This window comes from Talpa europaea, assembly GCF_964194135.1.
Source record: "Talpa europaea genome assembly, chromosome: 7".
In the NCBI taxonomy this organism is placed as follows: domain Eukaryota; kingdom Metazoa; phylum Chordata; class Mammalia; order Eulipotyphla; family Talpidae; genus Talpa; species Talpa europaea.
In genome coordinates this window covers 24,684,545-24,710,304 of record NC_140074.1, presented here as the reverse complement: position 1 = coordinate 24,710,304, position 25,760 = coordinate 24,684,545, and the positions used below count along the sequence as shown (strand labels likewise).

The following is a 25,760-nucleotide window of genomic DNA, read 5'->3' as shown; positions in this document are numbered from 1 at the left end:
CCCTTTCTGCCCAAGCAGATAGACATTCAACTCAAAGGAAACTTTGAAGGTTTACATCAAACAATTAGATTGCCTCCAAATTTAGCTTCTGATAGAATCTTTTACTCAAGAGAAATAAAAATTGAAAATCAAAGCAGTAGAATAAGCAAAGCATTTTTCTGTGATATAGAATATGAAGCTTAAGGGAGCCAGGACACTTGCCAAGGTAACTTCCTCTTGTCTTGTCACAGGCTTCCTTCCTTTTTGCAGAGAGGCCTAAAATCAAATGCCATAATCAGACTTACCCAGGAGGTCAAGATAGATAAACAGAAAGGAAGGTGAGGTCTCTTTTGAAACTTTCGTTTCTTTAGAAATTGGAAATTGAAGGAAGTTAGAATTAAAGAAAATGAAAATTAAATGCATTAATAAACCTACTTTCAAAAAGAGAAACTGAATATCATAATCTGCCCTACTTATTGGCTTTCTTTGGAATATGGATTAGAATAGCCCATTCAACAATTGCAAACATACAGAGTATCAGCTATGTAGAAAGTTCCAGCCACTAGCGAAGCCCCTGGAAATACATAAACAAGCAAAAGAGCCTGTGCTTTCAAGGAATGGACATGCTAAGTCAGCACTTACAGTGATGATGAAAATGTGTCTTTTGAGCACTTGGAGTATGACCAGTGTGATTGAGCAACTGAATTTTAATTCTAAATTTAATTTTATAGTAAATTTTGAAATGAAATAACTACCTATGACTAATGGTTTTTGTATTGAATCACAGAGTTAAAGCGAATGAACTGTAATACTTTGCTATAAAAACAATGGCTGTGGCATATTAATACCACAGAGAAGGGACATTTAACCCAAATGTGAAGTGACAGAGAAAGTTTGGGGATAAGATGATAAATGAGTTTTGAAAAACTGTAAATCCTGTGCAAACATGACAACGAAGCCTCCTTTCAAATGAAAAGAGCTACATTGAGGAGAGATTCTGAAACAGGAGGAAGCAGAGCATACTTCAGGGGCAGCTTGTGGGTTGGTTAGAGCATACTTCAGGGTCAGCTTTGGGGAGCAAAGATGGTAGTTTATAGGAAATTGCATTAATGCAGTGATAGCCTCTGAATACACTGCCAGGCAAGTTATCCCAGAGGTCACTCAACAGAAGACCTCACAGGACAGATGAGAATACCCAAATCACATAGTTTCTCAGATCAGTTCAAAACATAATTAGCAGCAGAAAGTAGGGAGCCAGCTGGGGAAGGACCCTATTATGCAACTCCTTGGTTATGTTTTGTTCATATGTCTTGTCTCTCTGCTGCACTAGCCTTCTCCAGGGTGGAGGTTTGATGAAGGGGGATTGGGGAGCCGATCGTGCCTTGGGCCATTTTCCTACAGTTGCCTTTAAGGAGAGATAAGGACAAATACTCCTTGCCAACTGTGATTAGTTGCCCTTAATCGGCTGAACAGCTTTGGGCTTCACCTGCAGTTCTTGGGCCAGCACAAGCACGACAGGAACCTAGAGCTGGTATATTTTTACCCAATAATGTGATCTTTCCACCCCTTTTAATCTGTAAGTAACCTGTCTTACAGGCTACTAACTTCTTTCTGTTCTTAGCATATATCAATAGAGTCTTACAGATTACTGACTGGTTCATTCTTTATGCTTAAAATGTCTTATGAATTTTGTCTATCCTGTGTTTTCTTGTCTCCGATAGCAAATTTGAATATTCTCAAATAATAACCAAATATATACTAAAGAAGAGCTAAGGTAGAAAATAGAAATCAATCTGAAGGGATGACTTATTAACAAAAATTAAGAGTGCTTTTAGGCTAGAGAAAGTGATGAGACACAATTGATCAAATGATGATAAACAACTTTGAACCCTTGTCTAAATCATTACCTCTTGGATACCTTATTGTGAGATTAAACTGCATTTTAAACATGTCCAGCCCCTTTTGAAAAATTGGTGTGCAGGCTTGGAGGGAGTTAATTGAACAAGTGCTTTGGTGATGATTGAAAAGGACTAGTGAAGGTTTTGTGGGTAGGTACCCAGCAGAGGAGGTAAGAAGCAAAGAGAACTCCTTGGAACTTCTCCAGGCAGGCTAGGGACTGGCATCTGGCTCTTAATAAAAGGCCCTACAGGTAGAAGCTAAAGGAAATGTTTTATGACAGACACTGTGAGAGAATGGCTCCATTCAGAGTCGCCACAGTTTCCAGGTGACAGTGGGAAGGATAGGCATATGGCCAATTCTGTGTAGTCATCACCTCTAGATGCAGTGAGCCTTCTAGCAGTTCAGAGGCAGGATCTGGTGGAGGGATTGCTGACACCCAGAAGTTCTTGACATGGCTGGTACAGAAGGACTCGAGATCTGATGTGGTCAGGGAAAAACCAGGGAAATGTGGCTTCTTAATTGGGGCATCGTCTACATCCACAGAACAGTAGGGCTGGCAAACACTCACAGCCATTGAACATCAAAATGTAAAGCTAAGACAGAAGCGACTGTGTGATTGCATAATATCCTGGCAAAGCATAATTCAAAGAGAACTAGCTCTGGATGCAGATAAGTTAAGGAGAGTATGAGCTCCCCAAGAGCAGAGAATTTGTGTGTGTAATTCACTGCTGAATCCCAGTACCTAGAACACACTTTATCATATTATATTCCATAAATATCTGTTGCAATATTAATAAAAAGAGGTGTTTTAGGATACTAATGGTGGGTATGGATTTAAACATGCTGTGTGGTCAAGAAAAAGACAAAACTTGCAAGCTGAACATAGATCTGAGGCATTTAGCAAGGGAAAGGAGTTGGGGGGTCAGAACAAGGGAGGGAAGAGCACAAGGGACTATGGTGATGTTTCATGGGTGGTATGGTAGTGGCAGAACTATGGGGGCGATACCTAAGGGGAGACATCAACTACTGTACAAAAATGAACAATGATGTAAGAAAAGAAATTTAAATAAATAAATAAATAAATATGCTGTATGCAACGGGGAAATTTTCTCATATGGAATTGATAATGCAGCAAATAGATTCCTGAAATGTCATCTATCAGTACACTATTTTGGAATTTTGTTGTTGCTGTGCTATTCTCTCAGTTCTATAGGATGTTTCCCTAGAGATGGGTTTGGTTTGAGACTGCTGGAAATGGCCTGATTTAATCATAAGTAACATTCCTGCCTATCACGTAAAGGAAATGTCATTGCCAGCTAAGTGATTTGTTTTGGAACACACTCCCCAGTGCTGCTTGTGATTTGAAGGCATTCCCCAGATGTGATTCCCAAATCACATGATTTGTCTTCCATCTGAATTGCCCCTCTCTCTCTGAGAAATAGAACCACATTGTTTTTGTTTTTGTGTGTGTGGGGGGGACCCTCGCCTGCAGCCAGGGAACGAACTGGCACTGCAGAGGCTGTGGGCGGCCTCGCAACCCAGCGCTCAACCACTGCACCACCAGGGGAGGCTTAGAACCACATTTTTTTTTGTGTGTGTTAATTTTTATTTAATTTTTTTGAGATGTATACATTTTATTTATTTATTTTTACATTTTATTTAAATTTTATTTTTTATATTCCCCATACAATTACAACCCCGTTATTTTGATCCCAAGCCCTCCTTTCCCTGCCCCCCACCCCCCATAGAGTGTCTCTGGTTCATAGTTGTTTGTTGATTTTGATATTTTCTTTCTTATAGTTGTTCTTTTTCCTGGTCCCTTATTTAAGTTTTCTAGATTCCTGCTATGAGTGAGACCATCCAGCATTTTTCTTTTTCATTTTGGCTTATTTTCTGAGCATGATCCCTTCGCCGCCATCCATGTTGCTGCAAATTGCATGTGTTTATCTTTTTTGAATGCTGAGTAATATTCCATGGTATATATGTACCACATCTTCTTGATCCAGTCATCTATTTTTGGGCAATTGGGCTGTTTCCAAAGCTTAGCTATTGTAAACAGTGCTGCTATAAACATAGGGGTGCAGGTGCTCTTTGGAATTGATGTTTCTGTGTCCTTTGGGTAAATACCTAGGAGTGGAATTGCTGGATCATATGGAAGCTCTATGTTTAGTAGGTCCAGAAATCTCCACACAGCTCTCCATAGTGGTTGGACTAGTTTGCACTCCCACCAATAGTGCAGGAGAGTTCCTTTTTTCTCCACAACCTCGCCAATATTTGTTGTTGCTAGTTTTTTTAATATGTGCCATTCTCACTGGTGTAAGATGGAGCCACATTGTTTTAATGGAAGATAACCAGCCTTTCCAGAAATGCCCAGCTGAGGTGCAGGCCAAAGGGTCAGAGAGCTGGGGAGCCTAGACTTATGCTGTAGGTGGTCAGTAAAAGAATTAAAGACAGTTTGCAGCATCCTGTGAATAACTGGTAGGGATTTTAGGTGCAATATAATGAAATAATGAGGGAACATAAATGAAAATGGCCTTGGAAGGGAGAGGCATGGAGAATGGGTTTCAAATTATAAAATAATAATGTATTGCTAATTTTGTTACAGTATATGACTGGCAGATACTTACAATGTTGTAAGGTATAAGAAAGTCTTTTTCAAATAACTTAAATTTTGGATGGTTCTTTTCTTCTGCTTCTCTTTACCTGGGTCAGTGGTTAGTAATTCCACCCGGAGAAAAACATGCTACTTAAAGGTAAACGTTTATAGCTTCCAGATTATTACTAAATTTTCCATGTTGAATAAAAAAGGTTTATAACTTTAAAAAAAGGTCCTTCAGTAATGAAAAAAAGTGGTCAGCAAACTTTTGCCTAACAGTTTCCAGGGAGAATGTGTGACATGTACGTTTTGATCACAGAAGTTGTAATTTGGCAGCAGGAAGTCCTATTCAGAGTAAAATGAATGCACATAAGTTGTAATTAATCACTCTATGAAAATTGTATTTGTGTAGAGTAGAGGTACAAGCTACTCTGTAGATTATTTTTGCATTAACTCAATGTCATATTGTAGATATGATAACTGAAAATGTTTCAGATAACTGAAAATGTTGAAATAAAGTGTTCCCAGATAATTAAAATCTTTTCAGAACGTGCAAAACACTATGTAAAAGACCTCAACCCACACACTCTGAGACCTTTAACTAATTACATTTTCACTGTGACCACATTTCAGAAGCATAATTTTACTAAAACATGGGATTAAGTATATATAAAATTCATTTTTAATAAAGTATTAGTTATAAAAATAAAGCATGCTGTGGTAGATAATTTGGAAAACACAGAAGTTTAGAAGAATGCCAACAATTACAATACCTTAAAACAAGATGTATCATATGTAATTTTGTTCTGTGTTTTTTCACTTAGTCTAGCAAAGTAAGGCCTGTGAGCCAAGTCCACCTGCCACCTGTTTTTGTAGAGCCTGTGAGCAAAGAAATGGTTTTACATTTTGAAATGGTGAAAAAGAAAAAAAAATTTTATGATGTGAAAATTATGTGAAGTTCAAATTTCAGTGTTCAAAAGTAAAGTTTTATTGGAACACAGTGATAAGTAATCATTCACATGTTGTCTACGGCTGCTTTTATGCCGCAACAGCAGGACTTAGTAATTACAACAGAGGACATATAGCCTATGAAGCATAAAGTATTTATTATCTGACCCTTTATAGAAAAAGTTTTCTTTCAGTCTAGCCTAAATATTTGATATCCAAAGTTTATAACTATAAATTTTATAGCTCCACAATATTCCAGCAAGTAAGTGGTTATAGCTTACTTAATCATACTTCTGTTGTTGAATATGGAATTATTTTCCATTTTTGTCTCTTACTATTACAAGGAACCTAGTCATAAATGGAATTGTTGGATCAAATAATGTTATTCATTGAAGACAATTGCCAAATTAGAGGCCAAATGGTTCTATCAGTTTATTCAGTCACAGTTTATGAATGCCTATTTCATAATTCCTTCACCAACACTTAGTATTATAGTTTTAAAAATTCTGTTTTGATATGCAATAAATGCCTTTGTGATTACTATTAGAAGTAATTTTACCATTTTTTCCCCTTCTTACTGGTTAATCAGCTATATTTTGACTTTCGTGAACTCTCATTTTTTATAACTTTTGTTCATGATTCAAGAGGTTTTAAGCATTAAAAAACTATGGGAAAAAATTTTGAATTTTCAAAATTTTTCCTCTTAACTCACACTCCAATTCAGTGCCTTTTCCCAACGATAATTAGCAGTTTCTTGTGATTTCATTTATTTATGCACATAATCGTTATTTTTAAAATATAAACCAGAGCTTCCCCTTGTGGTGCAGCAGTTGAGCACTGGGCTGTGAAGCTGCCTGCAACCTCTGCAGCGCTGGTTCAATCCCTGGCCACTGGCGAGAGTCCCACATGGCACGCAGACCTCTCCTGCTGCACCCGCTGCTCCCCCCAGTAGTGTATTTCGTCAGTCTGCCTGTTCTGTTCCCCGCTCTGGCTCTGGTGAATTCTCTCACCCTCCTGCGCATCTGATTGCACCCAATGCTTGTATAAACAAATAAATGAATCTTTAAAAAAAATAAACCAAATACTGTACAGAAATGAATGATGAAAAAAAGATAAATTTAATTAAAAAAATTAAACTCTTAACTTGATTCCCTCACCCTATTGTGTGTCTGATGTTTCTGACCTCAGTGGATGATATCATGAGTGACCCAAAAATCACATGCTTTTGTTTTGAAATAAACTTCTTTCCTCCCCATGCCCTGTAATATATGGATGTGTGTATATATATGTATGTGTGTGTATTTTATATATATGTATGTATTTATATATATGTATTTTATATATGTGTATTTTATATATGTATGTATGTGTATATATATTATATATATAAAATACACACACATATAAAGAAAAAGAAAACATTTTATGATATGAAAATCATGTGAAATTCAAATTTCACATACTATATATGCACATATATATGTACGAATATATACATAAACATATATGGTCTCTCATATACACACACACAGTCTTAAACTTTTTTTCACTTGAGCATATTTCTATTTCTATATCAGTACTGACATATTTATCTCATTTAAAAAGTTGTATTCTATAGTTGTGATCTTCTTAAAGAGTACTTGTTGAAGGAAACTTAAGTTTCATAAAAATACTATCTTTTTCTGTTAAAAATGCTGAATGAACACATCTGTATTCTTATCTTTGTGATCTTTTTTGAGTGCGGCCATAGAAGATATGCCTAGCAATGGAACTGCTGAATCCAAGGGTAGATGTATTCAAGACTTTGTCTTTCAGAAAAGCTACACCAGCTTGCGTAGCTGCCTATGATGTGGTGTGAGCTTGCTTACTTCCCTGCCTTCTTGGCAGTGGGTATCATCAAGTATCTGAAGTTTTGCCCATCTTGTAGGCGAAAAGTAAGCTTTCATTATAATATTTTGTGTTGCATTTCTTTGATTGTGAATCAAAGAATGTGTATTGGTTATTGCATGTCTCCAGCCCCACCAAGCCGCCTCTGAGGCAGAAGTGATTTTAGGAAGGGTCTTCAAATATAAGTGGTGCCACCTTCTTTGCTCTGTATCCTCCTTCTTCTAGCTAGAATGCAGACATACTAGCTGCCACATGAGCAACCATTTTGGACTGTGAGGTAATAGCTACATATTGAGATTGTGGAGCCCAAGATAGGAGCAGCCTGGATTTCTAATAGTGTCAGATAGATGTCAGAAAGAAACTTCTATCTTATTGAAGAAAATGACATTTCGAGCTTTTGTTACAGCTGAACCCAATCTTAATAAATACACTGCATTTAACTCATTTTCTAAATAGATTCTTCTTTTTCTTGATTCATACATGTCTTTTGTATATTAAACAAGTTAGCCCATCAGACATGCTATACATCTTTTAATCAGCTTGTCATTTCAGTTTTTAACTGCATTTCTGTATAGTGTGCTTTTTACTTAATTTTTTAAACCTTTTTATATATTTGAGGTCTGTATATATTTACATTTCAAGTTTTATCCCCTTATTTTGGGAATATATATTTCTAAGACATAGGGGGAAAACACCTTCTTGCAATTTCTGCCCATTTCTGGTATTCTCTACCATCAGGTATGTCAGGATTGCCAAGAGAGGAGAATACTAGGAGCACAGGGCTGTGAAGGAAAATAGTAGGAAAAAAAAGAACAAAAGCCATCATGTCAAGAAATCTAAACATCCAAGAGAAAAAAATGGGGATTGTTATTTTGTCAGGCACAACATTTTAAAGTAATTTAAAATTAAACTTTAAAAGATTCTAGTGCATTTCAAACTTTAATGCAGAATTTTATGTCTGATATAGCAACAGATCAGCTCCTTTGGTGAAAGGGCTAGAACTTTTATATAAATGCCATAAAACCTCTTACTCCAGTACTAAATTAAATATACCAGTACTCCAGTACCAGTATTTAAATGTTGCCTATAAGAAGGCTCCTGGAGGAGCCAGAGGTGAGCTGGGAAGTTTGCCCATGCCAGGCCCCTTCAGGCCAGCAGTCCAAACCCAGAGGGTGAGCGGGCACCCACGGCCGGGGCAGACTGGGTGCGTGGAAGAGTATGCCAGTCTCCAAAGCGCCATTTTAGAACAGGGACCTTTCTTCAATAAGGACTGCTTGAATCTGGCAGAAGGCTCCCCGTGGAGCCAGAGGGAGAACTTTCCCTGCATAGTCAGAGGTGAACTGAAGGCTCCCACAAGCCCGGTCCCACCTGGCAGGAAGTCGGAGCCCAAAGGAGGATCCAGAGATTTGGAACCTAGAGTGCAATCCAGCTGCCCCACCTACAGGGAAGTCTGTGGGACTTCAAGATGCACATTTGTAAGTAAACACAGAAGGAGGAGAGATTCTGTGACATAGCATACAAAAGTACCACTGCCTCCCTAGACTTCTGGCATAACAGTTTTTGACTCATTTAGATTGCCAGTTTCTGAAACTCCCGAAAGGACACACCAAAAAGATGCCAGCCAGTACCAGCAGCACAGTGTCCCAACGCATAAGGTTAATTAGAAGACAGGCAGCAGGGAAAAGAAAAACTACAAGCAAAGTAGCAATGCCTCAGAAAAAAGACACACCACAAAAAAAAAAAAAAAAAAAAATCACCCACCAGCTTACAACTATGGTGACTTGGAAGAACTTCTGAGCCTTCCAGAAAAAAGAATTAAAAATTGCCATGATGAAAAAACTGATGGAGGTCATTAAGGAAAACAACTCTCAGAAGACTGAAATTGAGTACTTAAAGAGGGAAGTAAAAGAAATGCAAGAGATCAAAGAATTAATTGAGGCGCTAAAGAACTCTGGGAAAAGCAATGAAAGCAGAATAGATGAAATGGAAGAACAAATAAGTACTCTTGAAGACACAGAAAAGAAAAGAACCAAAACAGAAAAGGAAAGAGAAGTATGAAGGAAAAAGACCAAAGAAAGACTTCGGGAACTGTCTGACTCCATGAGGAAAGGAAATATAAGAGCTATAGAAATCCCAGAAGGAGAGGAGAGAGATGTAGGAACAGAGAAAATATTCAAGGAAATAATTGAAGAGAACTTCCCAAACGTGAAGAAGGAGCTGAAAATTGATATACAAGAAGCAAGAAGAACACCAAACTTCCATGACGAAAGGAAAAACACAGCAAGACACATAATAGTAAAGCTCTCAAGAATCCAAGACAAGGGAAAAATAATGAAGTTGACAAGAGGGAAGAAACATAACATTCAAAGGAAAACCAATCAGACAGACATCAGACTTTTCCAAAGAAACTCTACAGGCAAGGAGAGAGTGGAGGGACATAGTCAACAGACTCCAAGAAAACAGATGCCAACCAAGAATACTCTATCCCACAAAGCTCTCCTTCCTCTATGAAGAAAGAATAAGGACCTTCCCAGACAAACAGAAACTCTGGAATTTCATTACGACTAAACCCCCACTCCAAAAAATACTACAAGGAGTCCTAAAGCCAGAACCTCAGAGGGACAAATAACAACGAAAGAAGGCCCCCCCCAAAAAAAGTTATTAAAGAATAATAAAATCAAAGGAAAGACAAACACAATGGCAAATACAGATGCTAACATATCAATATTAACTCTAAATATAAATGGACTAAACTCTTCAATAAAAAGACACAGAGTCGCAGGCTGGATTAAGAAACAAAACCCAACCTTTTGCTGTCTCCAGGAAACCCATTTAGCTACAAAAGATAAAAATAGACTCAAAGTTAAAGGATGGAAAACAATCCTACAAGCAAATGGACCAAAAATAGAAAGCAGGAACAGCTATACTTCTATCAGATAAAACAGATTTCAAACTCAAAAAGGTAAAAAGAGACCCCAGTGGTCACTACATTATGATCAAGGGGACAATACTTCAAGAAGAAATAACACTCATTAACATATACTCACCAAACGAAGGTGCACCAAAATATATCAGACAACTATTGTCATCTCTGAAAACAGACATCAGAGAAAACACATACATAGTGGGAGACTTCAACAGACCATTATCAACAATGGATAGATCAACGAGACAAAAAGTAAAGACACTAAAGCTCTAAATAAGGCTCTAGAGTGCTTGGGCTTAACAGACATCTATAGAACACTAAACACAAAAAAATCTGAGTACACATTTTTCTCAAGTGCACGCGGATCATTTTCAAGGATCGATCACATACTGGGACCCGAGACAAACATCAACAGATTCACCAAGATTGAAATCATACCAACCATCTTTTCTGACCATGAAGGCATCAAACTAGAAATAAACCATTAAAAGAAGGCAAGGAAATCTCCTACCTCATGGAGATTGAAAACCACACTACTGGAAGACCACTGGACTAATGAGGAGATCAAAGAAGAAATTAAAAAATTCTTTGAATTTAATGACAAGGAGGACACCAATTTCCTAAATGTATGGGATGCAGCAAAAGCAGTAATAAGAGGAAAATACATAGCAATAGAGGCTCACATCAAAAAACAAGAAAGAACTCAAAGAAACAACCTAATCTTGAAGCTCAAAGATCTAGAAAAAGAACTACAACAAAAAACCCAAAACCAGTAGAAGAAAAGAAATTATAAAAACCAAAGCGGAAATAAATGAAATTGAAACTGAAAAAACAATCCAAAAGATCAATGAAACGAAGAGCTGTTTCTTCGAAAAAATAAATAAAATAGACAAACCCCTAGCCAGGCTCACAAAGGAAAAAAGGGAGAAAGCACAAATAAACAGGATCATAAATGAAAGAGGAGAAATCACAACAGACACAGCAGAAATCAAAAGAATAATCAGAAACTACTATGAAAAGTTATATGGAAACAAGTTCAACAATCTAGAGGAGATGGACAAATTCCTATAACTCTACAATCACCCAAAGCTAGATAAAGAAGAAATAGAACACCTAAACAGACCAATTACAAGCAGCGAAATTGAAATGGTAATCAAAAACCTCCCCAAAAACAAAAGCCCAGGACCCAATGGATTTACAAATGAATTCTACCAAACGTTCAGAAATGAATTAGTGCCTATCCTTCACAGACTCTTCCAAAAAATTGAGAATGAAGGGATAATACCAAACATGTTCTGTGAAGCCAACATTACACTAATACCAAAACCGAACAAGGACAACACAAAAAAAAGAAAACTACAGGCCAATCTCCCTAATGAACACTGATGCAAAAATCCTCAATAAAATTTTAGCTATCAGAATCCAACAATGTATCCATAAGATAATTCACCACGACCAAGTAGGATTCATTCCAGGAACACAAGGATGGTTCACCATCCGAAAATCAATCAACGCTATCCAACACATCAACAAAAAGAAATATAAAAACCATATGATAATATCAATAGATGCCGAGAAAGCTTTTGACAAAGTGCAACGACCATTCATGATAAAAGCCCTTGAAATTCTTGGGATACAAGGAACATATCTCAACCTCATAAAGGCCATATATGACAAGCCAACAGCCAGTATCATTCTCAATGGCGAAAAGCTGAAAGCATTTCCATTAAGATCTGGAACAAGACAAGGATGTCCACTCTTACCACTGCTTTTCAATATAATACTGGAAGTCCTAGCCAGAGCAATAAGACAAGAGAAAGACATACAAGGAATCCAAATAGGAAAAGAAGTCAAACTATCACTATTTGCAGATGATATGATAATATACATAGAGAACCCCAAAAACTCCACAGAAAAACTAATTCAAGTAATCAATCAGTTCAATAAAGTGGCAGGATACAAAATCAACACGCAAAAGTCAGTAGCCTTCCTACACAGAAACAATAAATCTGAAGAAGAAGAAATAAAAAAATAATCCCTTTTATTATCGAAACAAAAAAAATCAAATACTTGGGAATAAATCTAACAAAAGAGGTAAAAGACCTATACAAAGAAAACTATAAAACAATGTTAAAAGAAATAGAAGAAGACACAAAGAAATGGAAAGGCATCCCCTGCTCATGGATTGGAAGAATAAACATTATTAAAATGGCCATCCTACCAAAAGCAATATACAGATTCAATACTATTCCAATAAAAATTTCAATGTCATTCTTCAAAGAAATAGAAAAATTATTGATGAAATTCATATGGAATCACCAAAAACCTCAAATAGCCAAAGCTCTCCTGAAAAAAAAGAAGGGAATGGAGGCATCACATGCCCAGACTTCAAACTATACTACAAAGCCATAATCATCAAAACTGCATGGTATTGGAACAAGAACAGACACACAGACCAATGGAATGGAATAGAAAATCCAGAAATAAACTCACAGATTTGTGGTCAACTAATCTTTGACAAAGGAGCAAAGAATATGCATTGGAGCAAAGAAAGTTTGTTCAATAAATGGTGCTGGGAAAACTGGGTCGCTACATGCGAAAGAATGAAGCTTGACCACTACCTAACACCACACACAAAAACCAACTCAAAATGGATTAAAGAACTAGACATAAGACCTGAAACCATAAAATACATAGACGGAAATATAGGCGAAACACTCCATGATACACATATCAAAGACATCTTTACAGACACATCACCCAGAGCAGTGATAGTGAAGGCAAAGATCAACAGCTGGGACTACATCAAATTAAAGAGTTTCTGCACAGCAAAAGAGACAATAACCAAAACAAAGAGAAACCACACTGACTGGGAGAACATTTTTGCATACAACACTAATGATAAAGGACTGATCACAAAAATGTACAAAGAGCTGATGAGACTCAACAAAAACAAAGAAAATAATCCAGTCAGAAAAAGGGCAGAGGGAGCTAAAAAGAAACTTCTCTGAAGAGGAAATGCAAATGGCCAACAGGCATATGAAAAAATCTTCAACATTACTTTAATCAGGGAAATGCAAATCAAAACTACCATGAGATGCCATCTTACACCAGTGAGAATGGCACATATTAAAAAAACTAGCAACAACAAATGTTGGCAAGGTTGTGGAGAAAAAGGAACTCTCCTGCACTGTTGGTGGGAGTGCAAACTGGTCCAACCACTATGGAGAGCTGTGTGGAGATTTCTGGACCTACTAAACATAGAGCTTCCATATGATCCAGCAATTCCACTCCTAGGTATTTACCCAAAGGACACAGAAACATCAATTCCAAAGAGCACCTGCACCCCTATGTTTATAGCAGCACTGTTTACAATAGCTAAGCTTTGGAAACAACCCAAATGTCCAAAAATAGATGACTGGATCAAGAAGATGTGGTACATATACACCACGGAATATTACTCAGCATTCCAAAAAGATAAACACATGCAATTTGCAGCAACATGGATGGCGCTGGAAGGGATCATGCTCAGCGAAATAAGCCAGAAAGAAAAAGAAAATTGCCGGATGGTCTCACTCATAGCAGGAATCTAGAAAACTTAAATAAGGGACCAGGAAAAAGAATAACTGTAAGAAAGAAAATATCAAAATCAACAAACAACTCTGAACCAGAGACATTCTATAGGGGGTGGGGGGCGGGGAAAGGAGGGCTTGGGGTCAAAATACGGGGGTTGTAATTGTAAGGGGGATATAAAAATAAAATTTAAATAATAATAGAAAAAGGGAAAAAAAATAAAAAAAATTAAGTGTTGCCTGTAATAACATGTCACCAAAACTATACATACTTATTGTTAGTCTCTAGTGTAACCATTGTATTTTTATTTTCCAGTTTCCCAGAGGTTTGTTGAGCCCTTGCTCTGGTTATGAAATAGTCTGTATGAAAATAAGCCTGGAGATGTGTCATCTGGGGTGGCATGATAGCCAAGGCAGTGGTCAAGAATGTGGGAGAAAGATAAAATTGATCAAGGTTCACATCCCTTTCTGCCATTTACCAGTCTGGACAACCTGGAGCTATTTATTTGCTTCTTCTGAGCTTAATTTCTTCAACTATAAAATAAGGCTAATAGTAGTACTTTCTCATTGATTTGTGAGAGTTGACGTAACTTCTGTAAGGCTGAGCCTAGCACAGTAGCTGGTGTATGTGCTCAGCATGTTAGCTGTAATTATGAACTTGGAATTTAGTGTTACTGGAGAAGAGTAGAAAGAGAGGAAAGGAAAGAGAGCTACTGTGTTATGCATTTTGATGTGTTATTTTAGTTTATCCTTCTAATGAGCCTAGAACGGACTATTCTTCCTACTTTACAGAGAAGGATACAGATTCACACAGGATAATTGGCTTGTCAAGGGTCACATAGTTAATACATAGCAGAATCAAGTTTGGAACCTGAAGTCTCTCCAAATTCAAAGCCCGTATCTTTCCCACGTACTGTGCTACGTTTAATTGGGGCATAATCTGTATGTTCCTGAAGTAACTAAATAGCAATATAAGACTAAAACCACGAAGCAGGAATATGAATGGTTTGTTCACTCATTGTTTTATCAATTAGGAATCTAATTTAATCTCAGATACTCTGCTCAGTGCTAGGTATACTAAATCATGATTCCATCATTTTGTCCTTCTGAGTTGTTTTTGTTCATTCTGGTTTTTTTTTTTATTGTAATGTTGGTATATAGCACTATATGCATTTTAGAAATACAGGTTCACACCTTTTCAGATGACTTGCTGTACCTCACCCACCACCAAATACTGATAACCCTCCATCTATAAATAAAGATGAAGCCTTGCTATTTGTGCTAACATGGATGGAATTGGAGGAGATTATACTGTTCATTTATAGGAGATAACTAAATTTATATAAATAAGTAAAAATAGAAAAATAAATGCTCATGAGGAATGTAAATATGTGTTTGAATGGTGCTAGCTGTAATTGGGGAAGGATATGGAGAGAATCTGGAAAGTCCTTACAAAAAGAGCAACGTGACACAGAGAGAGAGAGGGATAGAATGAGGGAGGGAGACTTGAGCAAATTGTGATGTTTCAAATTGTTATTAATATATTCTTTCTCTCTCTCTTTTTAAAAGATTTATTTATTTATGTATACAAGAGCTGGGGTACAGGCCAGAGATGCGGGGGGTGAGAGGATTCACCAAAGACAGAATGGGGAACAGAACAGGCAGACTGAAATACACTGCTGAGGGGAGCAGCAGGCGAGACAGGAGAGGTCCGCTGCACCATGTGGGTAGCTCCCTGGCCTGGGGATCGAACTCGTGCTGCAGTGGCTGTGGATAGCTTCATAGGTTGCATCTTAACCCCTTGAGCTACCAGGAAAGCCCAATCTTTTTGACTCTTTTTAAGAAAAATATAAATTCTTCCCCTTAAGCATCATCTACCTATATCCCCTCAAAATCTTCAGTGTTCTATTTGGGAAACTGACTTCTGGGTTAATATCATCTGCAAAAGTTGGGTGTTATCAGATGTCAGTTAGCACATTTGAAATTATGATGGGCCTAGAAAATTTAAGAGCTGCAAAGTCTCAATCCTCATTTTATGGGCAAGAAAAATGGAGACGTAACTCACATGCCCCAGCTGTATTATAGCAGAACTAGGAGGAAAATATATAGTCTGTGATCTCTAGTCTAGTACACTTTTCACCATACTATGCCTAGCATAACCTCCATGCAGTAGTATTCAGGCTTATTAAATCACATCGCCCCTCACTTTTTATGATAAGAGATTCTACAAGACTTAACTTGATCATAAATGCTACACAGGAGACAAATGACTCAGTGTCATCATTTCAGAAGTTTTGGTCTACAAAATGGCTTTAGTTTATAGACAACTTATTGAGTGATTATCTTATTATTTGACTAATGCTTTATTTATTTTTTCTCTTGAAAAAACAGTCTTAGAGAGCTAAGATATTAGAGCCTTGAAAAATGGCTATTAGACATGTCCAATTACTATATTTCATAAGATTTTTAAAATGCAGAAATTTAGTAGACACATTTTGTATTGTGAATATATGTTTAACTGATGGACTATAACAGTTCAAATAGAATCATTTATAGCTTATTGAGTAAATAAAAGTGCTTCCATAAAGACTCACATGACAACTAGCTTTTATTTCAGGTAACTAATTTCTTTTTAAATATTGCTTAAATTTAGATTTACACGAGAGTCTACCAGAACACCTCAGCAGTTTAAAAAGTAGTTTAAATGACCATGAACTTTACAGATTTAAAATGTAAGATCAGGTGGTGAATATTAACTTTTAATGGTCTCTGATAAAAAGTTATTTAACTGTCTTTTATTCTCTGTGTTATATTAAAAGAGTTGGGATATATTTCTGGATATTATCTGTAACAAGAAAAATAGTTCATATTTACTTGTTATTTAAATATTGCATTCTCAAATCAAGTTTTCACTAGAATTTTTGTTGACTTGTTTTTAAGCTATTAGGAGACTTAAAATAGGATTTTATCCCATTTCATGAAAGAAAACATTTTCTAGCAATATACAGGTTATGGCAAATGACTTAAATAGCAAAAAAAAAAAAAGTTTTTACTTACGCATAAGTAAATCTGTTTGCTAAGTGAAGGACATTCCTTTTGAGAGATGCAAGTCTTTAAGGATATAAGGTTATTTCTCATGTATATGGCATAAGGTTAGAAGATAATATGCAAGGAGTGATACTCTAATATGAAGTACTAAATACTTAATACCCACTTCAAAGTTATTTAGTTAAAAATGTTATATTAGATAAAAAGGTGCTTTTAGAAAATATGATAGAAAAAAGGCATATTAAAATGTAAGACAAACCAGGGGTCTTTTTGTGGTGGTCAGATCTACAGAATATTGAGAATAGGCAGAGACCTTCCCTATAGGAGAGCCTTACCTATGTCAAATGTGTTAGGTTGATGGAATCCCATGAACAAAAATGTTTAAAGTTTCAAGTTTAAAATGTAAGCTTGAGTAAATTTTATATATATGTACACACACGTACATGTACAGAATATGCACATATAGTTGTATAACATACATGTATATATGTATATTATTTATATATTAATATATTCACATATACACACATTAACAATTCATTGTAAAGCAGGAGTGACTGGTCAGTCTGGCAGTTACCTTTTTCTACTCTAAAGCATCAAGAAGGAAATACTCTCAGAGAATACTAGACCTTCCTTGGTGTGATTCTATAGACGCCTCTCTTCTTACCCATAATTTTCTTAGAGCAGACACCGATGTATAAAGATGTAATAACTTGAAGTCTTGCTTGACAATAGTCTGTTTTCATAATAAATATTACTATTGCTATAACTAGGTTTTATTAAGAAAAAATCATGCCCTGCCATCTCGGGCTCTTGCGGCACTCCTCTTAACTCCTGATCTGGCAAAAGAAGTTGCTAAGATGACCTTGTAGTCTTTATAGCAGTAAAATCAATCAAGTAATGATGTGTCAATTTATACACACAGCTTAAAAAAAGAAAAAAAAAAACCCCAAAAAACAGAAAGTGTGGTTCTAGTAGCAGGAAAAGTGGAAAAATGCAGGAGTTTATGAATGAGGTTATGAATGGATATGTGCGGAGCCAGGGTTAAGGCTCTGTAAGCAAAGCCTCATCAGCGCTGCTAATCAGGGTGCACATATGATCTTGGGAGTTCCTTTCCCTGTGTGGGGATAAGCCAAACCCGCTCCTCCGCTGAGCCATTCAAGCGACCATCTTAGGTGTGTTTTAACTTCCAGCATAAAAAGAGATGATTTCCGTCAGCTGTAGGCTTGCAGTGGGATATCAAGAAATCAAACGAACAGAGATCAAAGAAAATTGCTGAACTAGGTGTTAGATGCAGCCATTGATTTTTCTCCAGTTGTAGTTTTAAAAAAATCCACAAAAATGGTAACACATACAACAGTTGAATTTTTAATACTTAGTTAAAGCAAGCGGTAGCTTTCTTCTCATTTTCACATGTATAATATAAATGGTTTTGTATAACGTGACTATTAAGCAGGTCCTTATATTTCACCGTGTTGTTACCAAAACTGTAAGCGAGCTTACCAAAAGAGGTTTTTTAAAGAAAACTCTGGATGTAAAATATGGATTTTAGTAGGGACACCTTTCACTAGACTTGTTTCAACAACATATATTTGCTGGGAATCTGGAAAATTTTCACATACAATTGATCACTGTTTTTCTACTTTCTATGAATGTCATAAATAAAGCCTATCTGCCTATCTGATAAAACTTCATTCATGTTAAATGTTAGCTACTGATTACTGGCATTACTTTGGGCTTAAATGTATAGTTTCATGAAAATTTTAATTCTGTTTTCAAGTACTGCAGCAAGTGTGTGGATTTCTAAAGTTTGAATGTCAGTGATATTTTAAAATATGGGACAATTGGTTTCATGTTGCAATCCCCTATTTTGATACATGATTTCCAAATGTAATAGAAGCCAGTAGGATGACAGGATGATAGCATGATGATTAAAAGGTGAAAAGTTGGGCTCATTATTATTTTATCTCAATGCTATTTTCTAGAAGTCACTCGAATAATCTTATTTTTCTTTGTGCTATCCTTATCAAGTTAATAAGTCAGGCTGATAGATTTATAAAACATTAATATTCATAGTTCATCTTTTAATAGTCTAATCTTCCATATTGCATAGCCCTTATTATATGACATAATGAAAAAAACATTAACCCTGGTTTCTGTTACTTGCCAATGGATGGAAGCAGAGGTAAAAAATGTCTGATCATATTGACTCATTGATTCAATAACTTTGTAAAAATTTTGTATGAAGTTTTAGTGTTTAAGCAAGCTCCTGTTGTACTGAAAACTTTATGACATACAAGAGATTCATTCACACTTAGAAAATTTAATGTATCATATAGATTATTTAAATTGCAGTTCTCAACACATTTTATATTAAAATGTTTAATACTCTGCATGATTCTATGTTTATTAATCTTTTCTTTGTATATCACAGACAGGGTCACGAGATCATTCAAATCTCTCCATTCCGTCAAGAGCTGCTCTACCTGCTGACACAATTAATGTCGGAGACTTTTTGCCATTGAAAGCTGAACTTGATACAACTTACACTTTCTTGAAGGAGACACTTATAAATCCTCTGCCCCATGCACCGACATCACCTTATTCATCTCCAGTGACTATGTCTGCTAATGTCAACAGACCAACTCAGATTGGATTATGACTTTGTGAAATAAAAATCCAAGAAGTGTTAACAGTACAATTAAAATGGTCTTGAAGGGGGAATTCTCTTATCACTCGAATTTTGTTGTAGCACAATGGGCAGTGGGTTTTTTAAAATTGTGTGACATCTTGATTTGTGCAGGTATCTATTTCTCCTTGAATAATGAAATAACCAACTTTTTCCCCTTCTAAGTTTTATTTATTATCACAGTTGCTCATTTTTATGTAACATATTTTTAAATGTTAAAGAATGACACATTTTGGGTAATTTCCCTCAGACTTAAAAAAAATCAATAAGCCATTTTAGTCTCTATCTATCAAAGTTGTTTCATACTTGTCTATTTTAAAGCAGGACTGCAATACTTTAATAGGATTGAGAGAGCTATTTGAAATGTATGCCAATGATTCCTGTCATTTCATGGCAGCCCTGCCATGGTTCACTGAGCCCCTCTTCTCTCTTGTCAGCTCAACTGAAGACAAGCATTTAGTTGCAAACTTTAAGCAGGTTGTGCAAAACAGAAATGATGTGACTGCTTCTCTTCCTGCACAATAATGTCACTCCTGGTCAATGTGAGAAGGTCAGGTTGCTCCTTGTAAAGCTACATGATACCACTTGCCCATTTGAACAAGTTAAGTTAACTGCTGAATCTGGTCCCCATAGGCACTGAAAACTCATCCTTTTATCAAGTCTGCATTTGGTACGAAAGTAGAGCAATTGTGCTGCGAGGATTTCTGTGGTATGTTTAGGCTCTTTTTAAGGACAGTTCCCACACCAGTACAGCAAGTAATATATTTAGTATAAGCTGAAAAACTTCAAGGTAATGGCTGTTTTGACCTTCAAAATAGACTCCTTTTTTTTGTTTTTGTTGTTGGTAGGACCCAAGAGTGACGCCTATCTTTGATGCTGACAGAATTTAAAACAAGGCCATTGCCCTGCATTTTCTGCCTTGTAGCACACAAAAGTAAAATTGTATGTCAGGCCGAGATGTCGGGGAGCTGACAAGATGCCCCAGTGACATTTCAGCTAGAAAGAGCAAGTGTCTTGCAACCAAGTGGTCAAATATCAAATAATAGGTCAAGCAGGAAGGAGCTGAGTTCTAACCACAAAGAGGTTTCTGGTAACTTACTTGACAAGCTTTTGGGCGCTTTGTGGCTTGACAAAGTGATGTTCTGTTGGGTATCGCTAGACAGACTGTTCTCTATCGCCTGCAGAAGATCAGACATTGACATTGATTAAACTCTTTAACCCTTAAAGGTTAAACCCTCACCGTTTGCATCATGGTAAGTGAAGAACAAAAGAATATCTGTAATATGTATTTGTGTTTTTATTAATCATTTAACTCCCCAGTGATATTTGCTTCTGTTGAGCACTTTACTTGTTGACAAGGAGTTTTGATACAAAATCCATATTTTATACTATTTTTCATTATGGAGTCTTTTAATGTGGATGCATAAGAAAATAATAATATATACTATGGAATCTTATACAGTGACATTTGATTCAAATACACTCAACTTCTGAGAATTTTTGTTATTGGTCTTGATAAAATAAAATTGCTCACTACCAATTAATGTTATTAACCAACTTATCCAAGTGATTTATGCTATCAGATAACAGCACTGTTGCTGTTACACAATGTTGCACAACATTATTTCTTGTAGTGTTAAGGCAGTATAGTTGGCTTTATATAAATATTTAGAAGGTTTTTATGTACAGTAAAATTACATCTTCAACCAAATTTCTCTTAATTTTCTCCTTAGAATTCTTTGTATTGACCTTTATGGGTTTTGAGTATTGCAGAATATGCCCCATGTAATATCACCTGTATGAAATTCAATTTGTAAATGTATTGTTACAAGAAAATGCTGTTGATTGCTTTTACAGGGATCATAGAATGACTGTTGTACTTTCCAAAATACTTTTTTCTGCCATGCCATTCAGTGGTGAAGATATCTTTCCATATAGAAATACCACAGCTTTTTAGTTAATGTGACATCAGTGAGATTACAATTCTCACACTATAAAAAACAATATTATCCTGTATCCCTTCTATGTTTGCATTTTTGTATGTGTTTGTATTGAATCTATTTCCAGATCCTACTAATTTAAGAAGAACGACCACCTTTGTAAATTTTGGACAGATCTTGACCTTGCCTTAATTTTATAATCGGTTAATGGGATAACATCAAAAATAAATGTTTATGTCTCTTCATGTATGTGGGTATCTGGTTTTACGGATGCATTTTATACAGGAAATTCTGAACTGTAAATTCAAAAAGATTACTAATTCGAATCAAACCGTGTCACATTTATAGCCAACTGGATGGTAAAGGCCATGAGACTGGAGGATGAGCATTCTGAGCGATCATTAGTATTCATTACCAAATATAGTAATTTTTATACCATATGCTTTTTCCCAGAAGTCTGACCCAGCAGGAGGAGAAGATTTAATGACATGTCCTATGGAGATCTGAGAGACTCTAGACCGCTGCTCAGTACCTTAGTGACCAATTGCTGCATATTTGAGTTCTGTGTTGTGTTGGTAAGGACAGTTGCTCTATCAGCTTTCTCATCTCCTTAAGAAGAATGATGTATATAGTAGACATTTCTCAAGAGAATGAATTCAAATATTTTTGCAGGGAAAGGGAATTTTACTTTACATCTTACTATATGGATTTTTTTAAACTAACCTTATGTGGTCTAGAAAAATACCTATATCACCCACTGCTATCAAAAGGAGTCTTAAAGTTATTGTTCTGTTACCTAAGTTCTACTTACCTCATTGAGGCTTTGCCAGCATTTTTGGAATGACATAACACAAATACAAAAAGGTTTAGGAAATTTTGAGAAGAGCCAATTCAGTGATAATTTCATGGCATAGATATTAACCTTTTAAATGGGAGAATGGTCACTTTAATTTACCAAAATCTACTCATTAAATTTAGCAGCATTGCTTCTTATTTCACAATTTATAATATATGCTGTTATTGAGTGTTCACTGAAATCATTGCTATTTTCACCTTTATTTACCAGTTACATCTGAATTCATTCTAGACCACACTGAGCAAGAGCAAATTGATCCTATTTTACTGTGCACTTTCTATAGGCAAATTTTCTAATATAAAAGGTGGAAAGTAACTAATGTTTATTAAACAACTATTCTATGCCACTCACTGTATCAAAACTCTTCATGTTCTCACAATAAACCTATCTGATTTCCACATCGTTATTTTATAGATGAAAACTTGATAATCTAAAATGTTAAGCATTTGATTACCTAAAATCACACGCACAGAATCTAGTAGCTAGTGACCCCAGAGGTGTAACTCTAAAGCCCAAGTTAATTCTGCTTTGCCAAGCCTGCCTTCCAGAATAATTCATTCTCTTTAAAGGGGATAATAATGCACAGTCTTTAAAAAGGAGGAAAAATGTTTTAAGTACCCTGACCAGTGAGGAATAATTTTCTTTTAAATTTTTTTCCCAAAGATTTTTTATTTATACAAGAACCGGGGTACAGACCAGATGCCTGGGAGGTTGAGAGGATTCACCAGAGACAGAGTGGGGAACAAAACAGGCAGACTGATGAAATACACTGTTGAGGGGAGCAGCAGGGCGAGACAGGAGAGGTCTGCCATGCCATGTGGGATTCTCACCGGCCAGCGGGATCAAACCTGCCTGCAGAAGCTGCGGGCAGCTTCATAGTGCGGCGCTCAACCACCCACGCCACCAGGGAGGCCCAGTGAGGAATAATTTTGAGAAGTTTGTTTTGGTTTGGGTATAGATATCCAATCCATTGATTAGGCAAAACAAACAAACACCTCTGCTCTTCCTTATGACTAGTAAGGAATGAATATAGTAAAATTTGTAACTATCCTTCAAAGAAGTCAACACCCATCATTATGTTACACAATGTCTCTTCAATGATCCGAGAGACCATATAGTCACAGTTTAAAATAATGATTTAGAATTTGTAAATCATATCTTAAATGTGCCAGAGCATTTTCCTTTACTATTATTGACCCATGAGTTCAACATATATCCTTGGTCATTTATGCCTTTTGTTGCAATTGAAGTAACAAATTTCTCAAAACCTGAAATCTTCCAAAAAATTTGTTGCTTAATATTTGAATCTATTTTATTTTTACTTTGGTGAAACCATACAGCTTTTTCCTAAAGGTTTAGTTCAATGAGAGCAAACTTTATTAATGAGATCTACTGTTCAATATAATAAGATCTAAAGTATTGAGGATTTAAACCTAGAATGTTAAATACTTTCAAGGACAGCATCAGCAACAAAAAGTGTCTGTCTGGTCCTGTGAAGAATACTCCAAATCTTCCTAGGTAAGTGAGACATAAATACGTACCTTCACTTATTGGTAGAAGGTCCCTCTTTTCTCTTGCACCTTGGCAATTTTATTATAAAACTCCTTTCTGTGATGTGTGGGTTGGCATTCTCAGAAATCAGATGACCTGTGAGTTCATACTGTGGGTGTGAACCTATTTTCTGCATAGTCTTTTCATTTGTTTCACTTTTTTAAACAGTTCTGACTCTTAATGCCTTCCAAACTATTGTCTGTGCAAATCAAATTTCCATTATATCTCAAAAGAAAAAGTTGTTCTTAGTCTTTGCAATAGAGAGACCTAATTGATATTGCATACTATAAGTTGTAAAATATCTGGATACAGTGTGGGAAGGAGATAAATCAAAACCGAGTTTTCTTCTTTCCCCTAAATCATCTTGTGTGGGGGTGTTAGATGCTTAGACATATGTTTTCAAAGCACTGGCCTCACTGCTAGCCATGCAGCAGAAGTCCCACGCTGGCTTAGAAAACTACTGAGTTAATGTCATCTGAAGATAGTTTTCTATGTGTGGTTTAATTGAGTTATGCTTCATTGTCTTTTATTGCATGTTAATACCAGTGAAATGCTGATTGTTGACAGAGTTCTTCCAGGGGAGCGACTCCAGAATATTGTACTGCTGTAGAAACTATAGAAAATACAAAGTCTTACTTAGAGCTGAAGATGGCCTAGCTGACAGGTGAAGAACTATCAGATATTCAAAAATATTCACTAGTGAGAAGAATATAAGGGAGCTACCTCTCCTCAACAGGTATCTCTGTATATTTGGGATTATTTGTATAAGGGAAAAATCTCAAGTGCAATCCAGAATGAATGGGATCATATTGGATACCTTATTGAATAGTATTGTACCAGAAATAAATGTAGGGGAAGTAAATACAGGACATCTCATTTTTTCTCTTTTCATCCCAGAATCAACTAGATAGGTAGCTAGAGATAGATAAATGCGCGCGTGTGCACACACACACACACGCACACACACACACATACACACGCACACACGCATATATGTAGGTTGTTTTTTTTGCAACTTTTTCAAAGTTAATTTCTGGTTTGAAAGTAAGACACTTCCAGAGTAAAACTGGAAAACAGGGAAAGAAGAAAACTCTGGAACTTGGGCACTCTGGAAATCATTTAGCACCTGAGGTTTAAAGACAAGGAACTCGTACGTGCTTTTATCGTTATAGAAGTAACACCTGTGATACTATTGTTTTCTTCTTTAGAGTATATACTTAGAATGTTTCTCCTCAAAGAAACATTCTAAGTATGTATTCTAAAGACTGGAGATTCTAATGAAGCCAAGTACACGTTCACAGTTACAATTAAAATTGTGTTTTCAGATAACTTACAGAGGTGTTCTTACCAAAGTGTCCTGGGATCCAAGAATCCTTGAAGGATAGCACAAAGCTGACAACAGGGGCAACTGCAGAAAGCATACATGAGAGACTTAGGACTGAAGGGTTGCATGTAAGTATCTGGCACTTGGACAAAGGATTTTTATTCTCTTTAATCTGCAGGGAAGCAGAGTCTCTGTTCTCCCTAAGAGATAATCCTGCAGAAGTTCAACACAGTCCTGCCTGAATATCAAGTTAATCAGAATAGAAACTGTTGCTTTATCACTAAATAACTTTTGAACTTGACTGTCATCCATTAATTTTATGTTCATGACAACGGAAATAAAAATTCACCCACAGAGCACACACACATTTTTTTTTTCCATTGAAGCTCTATTCTGTCCCACGTTTGTAATTCATTCTGTTATTTTTGGTTATTCACAAGAATGGGCCACCACCACTATTTTCTAATGCAAGAATAATTTCATTACCCTAAAGAAAAAAAAAAACCCATGCCCTTGGCAGTCACTTGCCATTCCCCATTCACCCT

General features: G+C 36.2%; 1 protein-coding gene across 3 annotated transcripts in view; it reads left to right on the top strand.

Annotated features, from left to right (window-relative positions):
• The window catches only part of CCDC171 (coiled-coil domain containing 171), a gene marked incomplete at both ends in the record, with an annotated part of 235,424 nt that extends 215,907 nt beyond the window's left edge, over positions 1–19,517 (top strand). For all 3 annotated transcript variants that reach the window (XM_084237472.1, XM_084237471.1, XM_084237473.1), the window contains one exon: positions 19,290–19,517. In XM_084237472.1, coding sequence (XP_084093598.1) covers positions 19,290–19,517 — 228 coding nt within the window. The remainder of the gene's footprint in view (positions 1–19,289) is intronic.
• Positions 19,518–25,760: the final 6,243 nt, after the last annotated feature.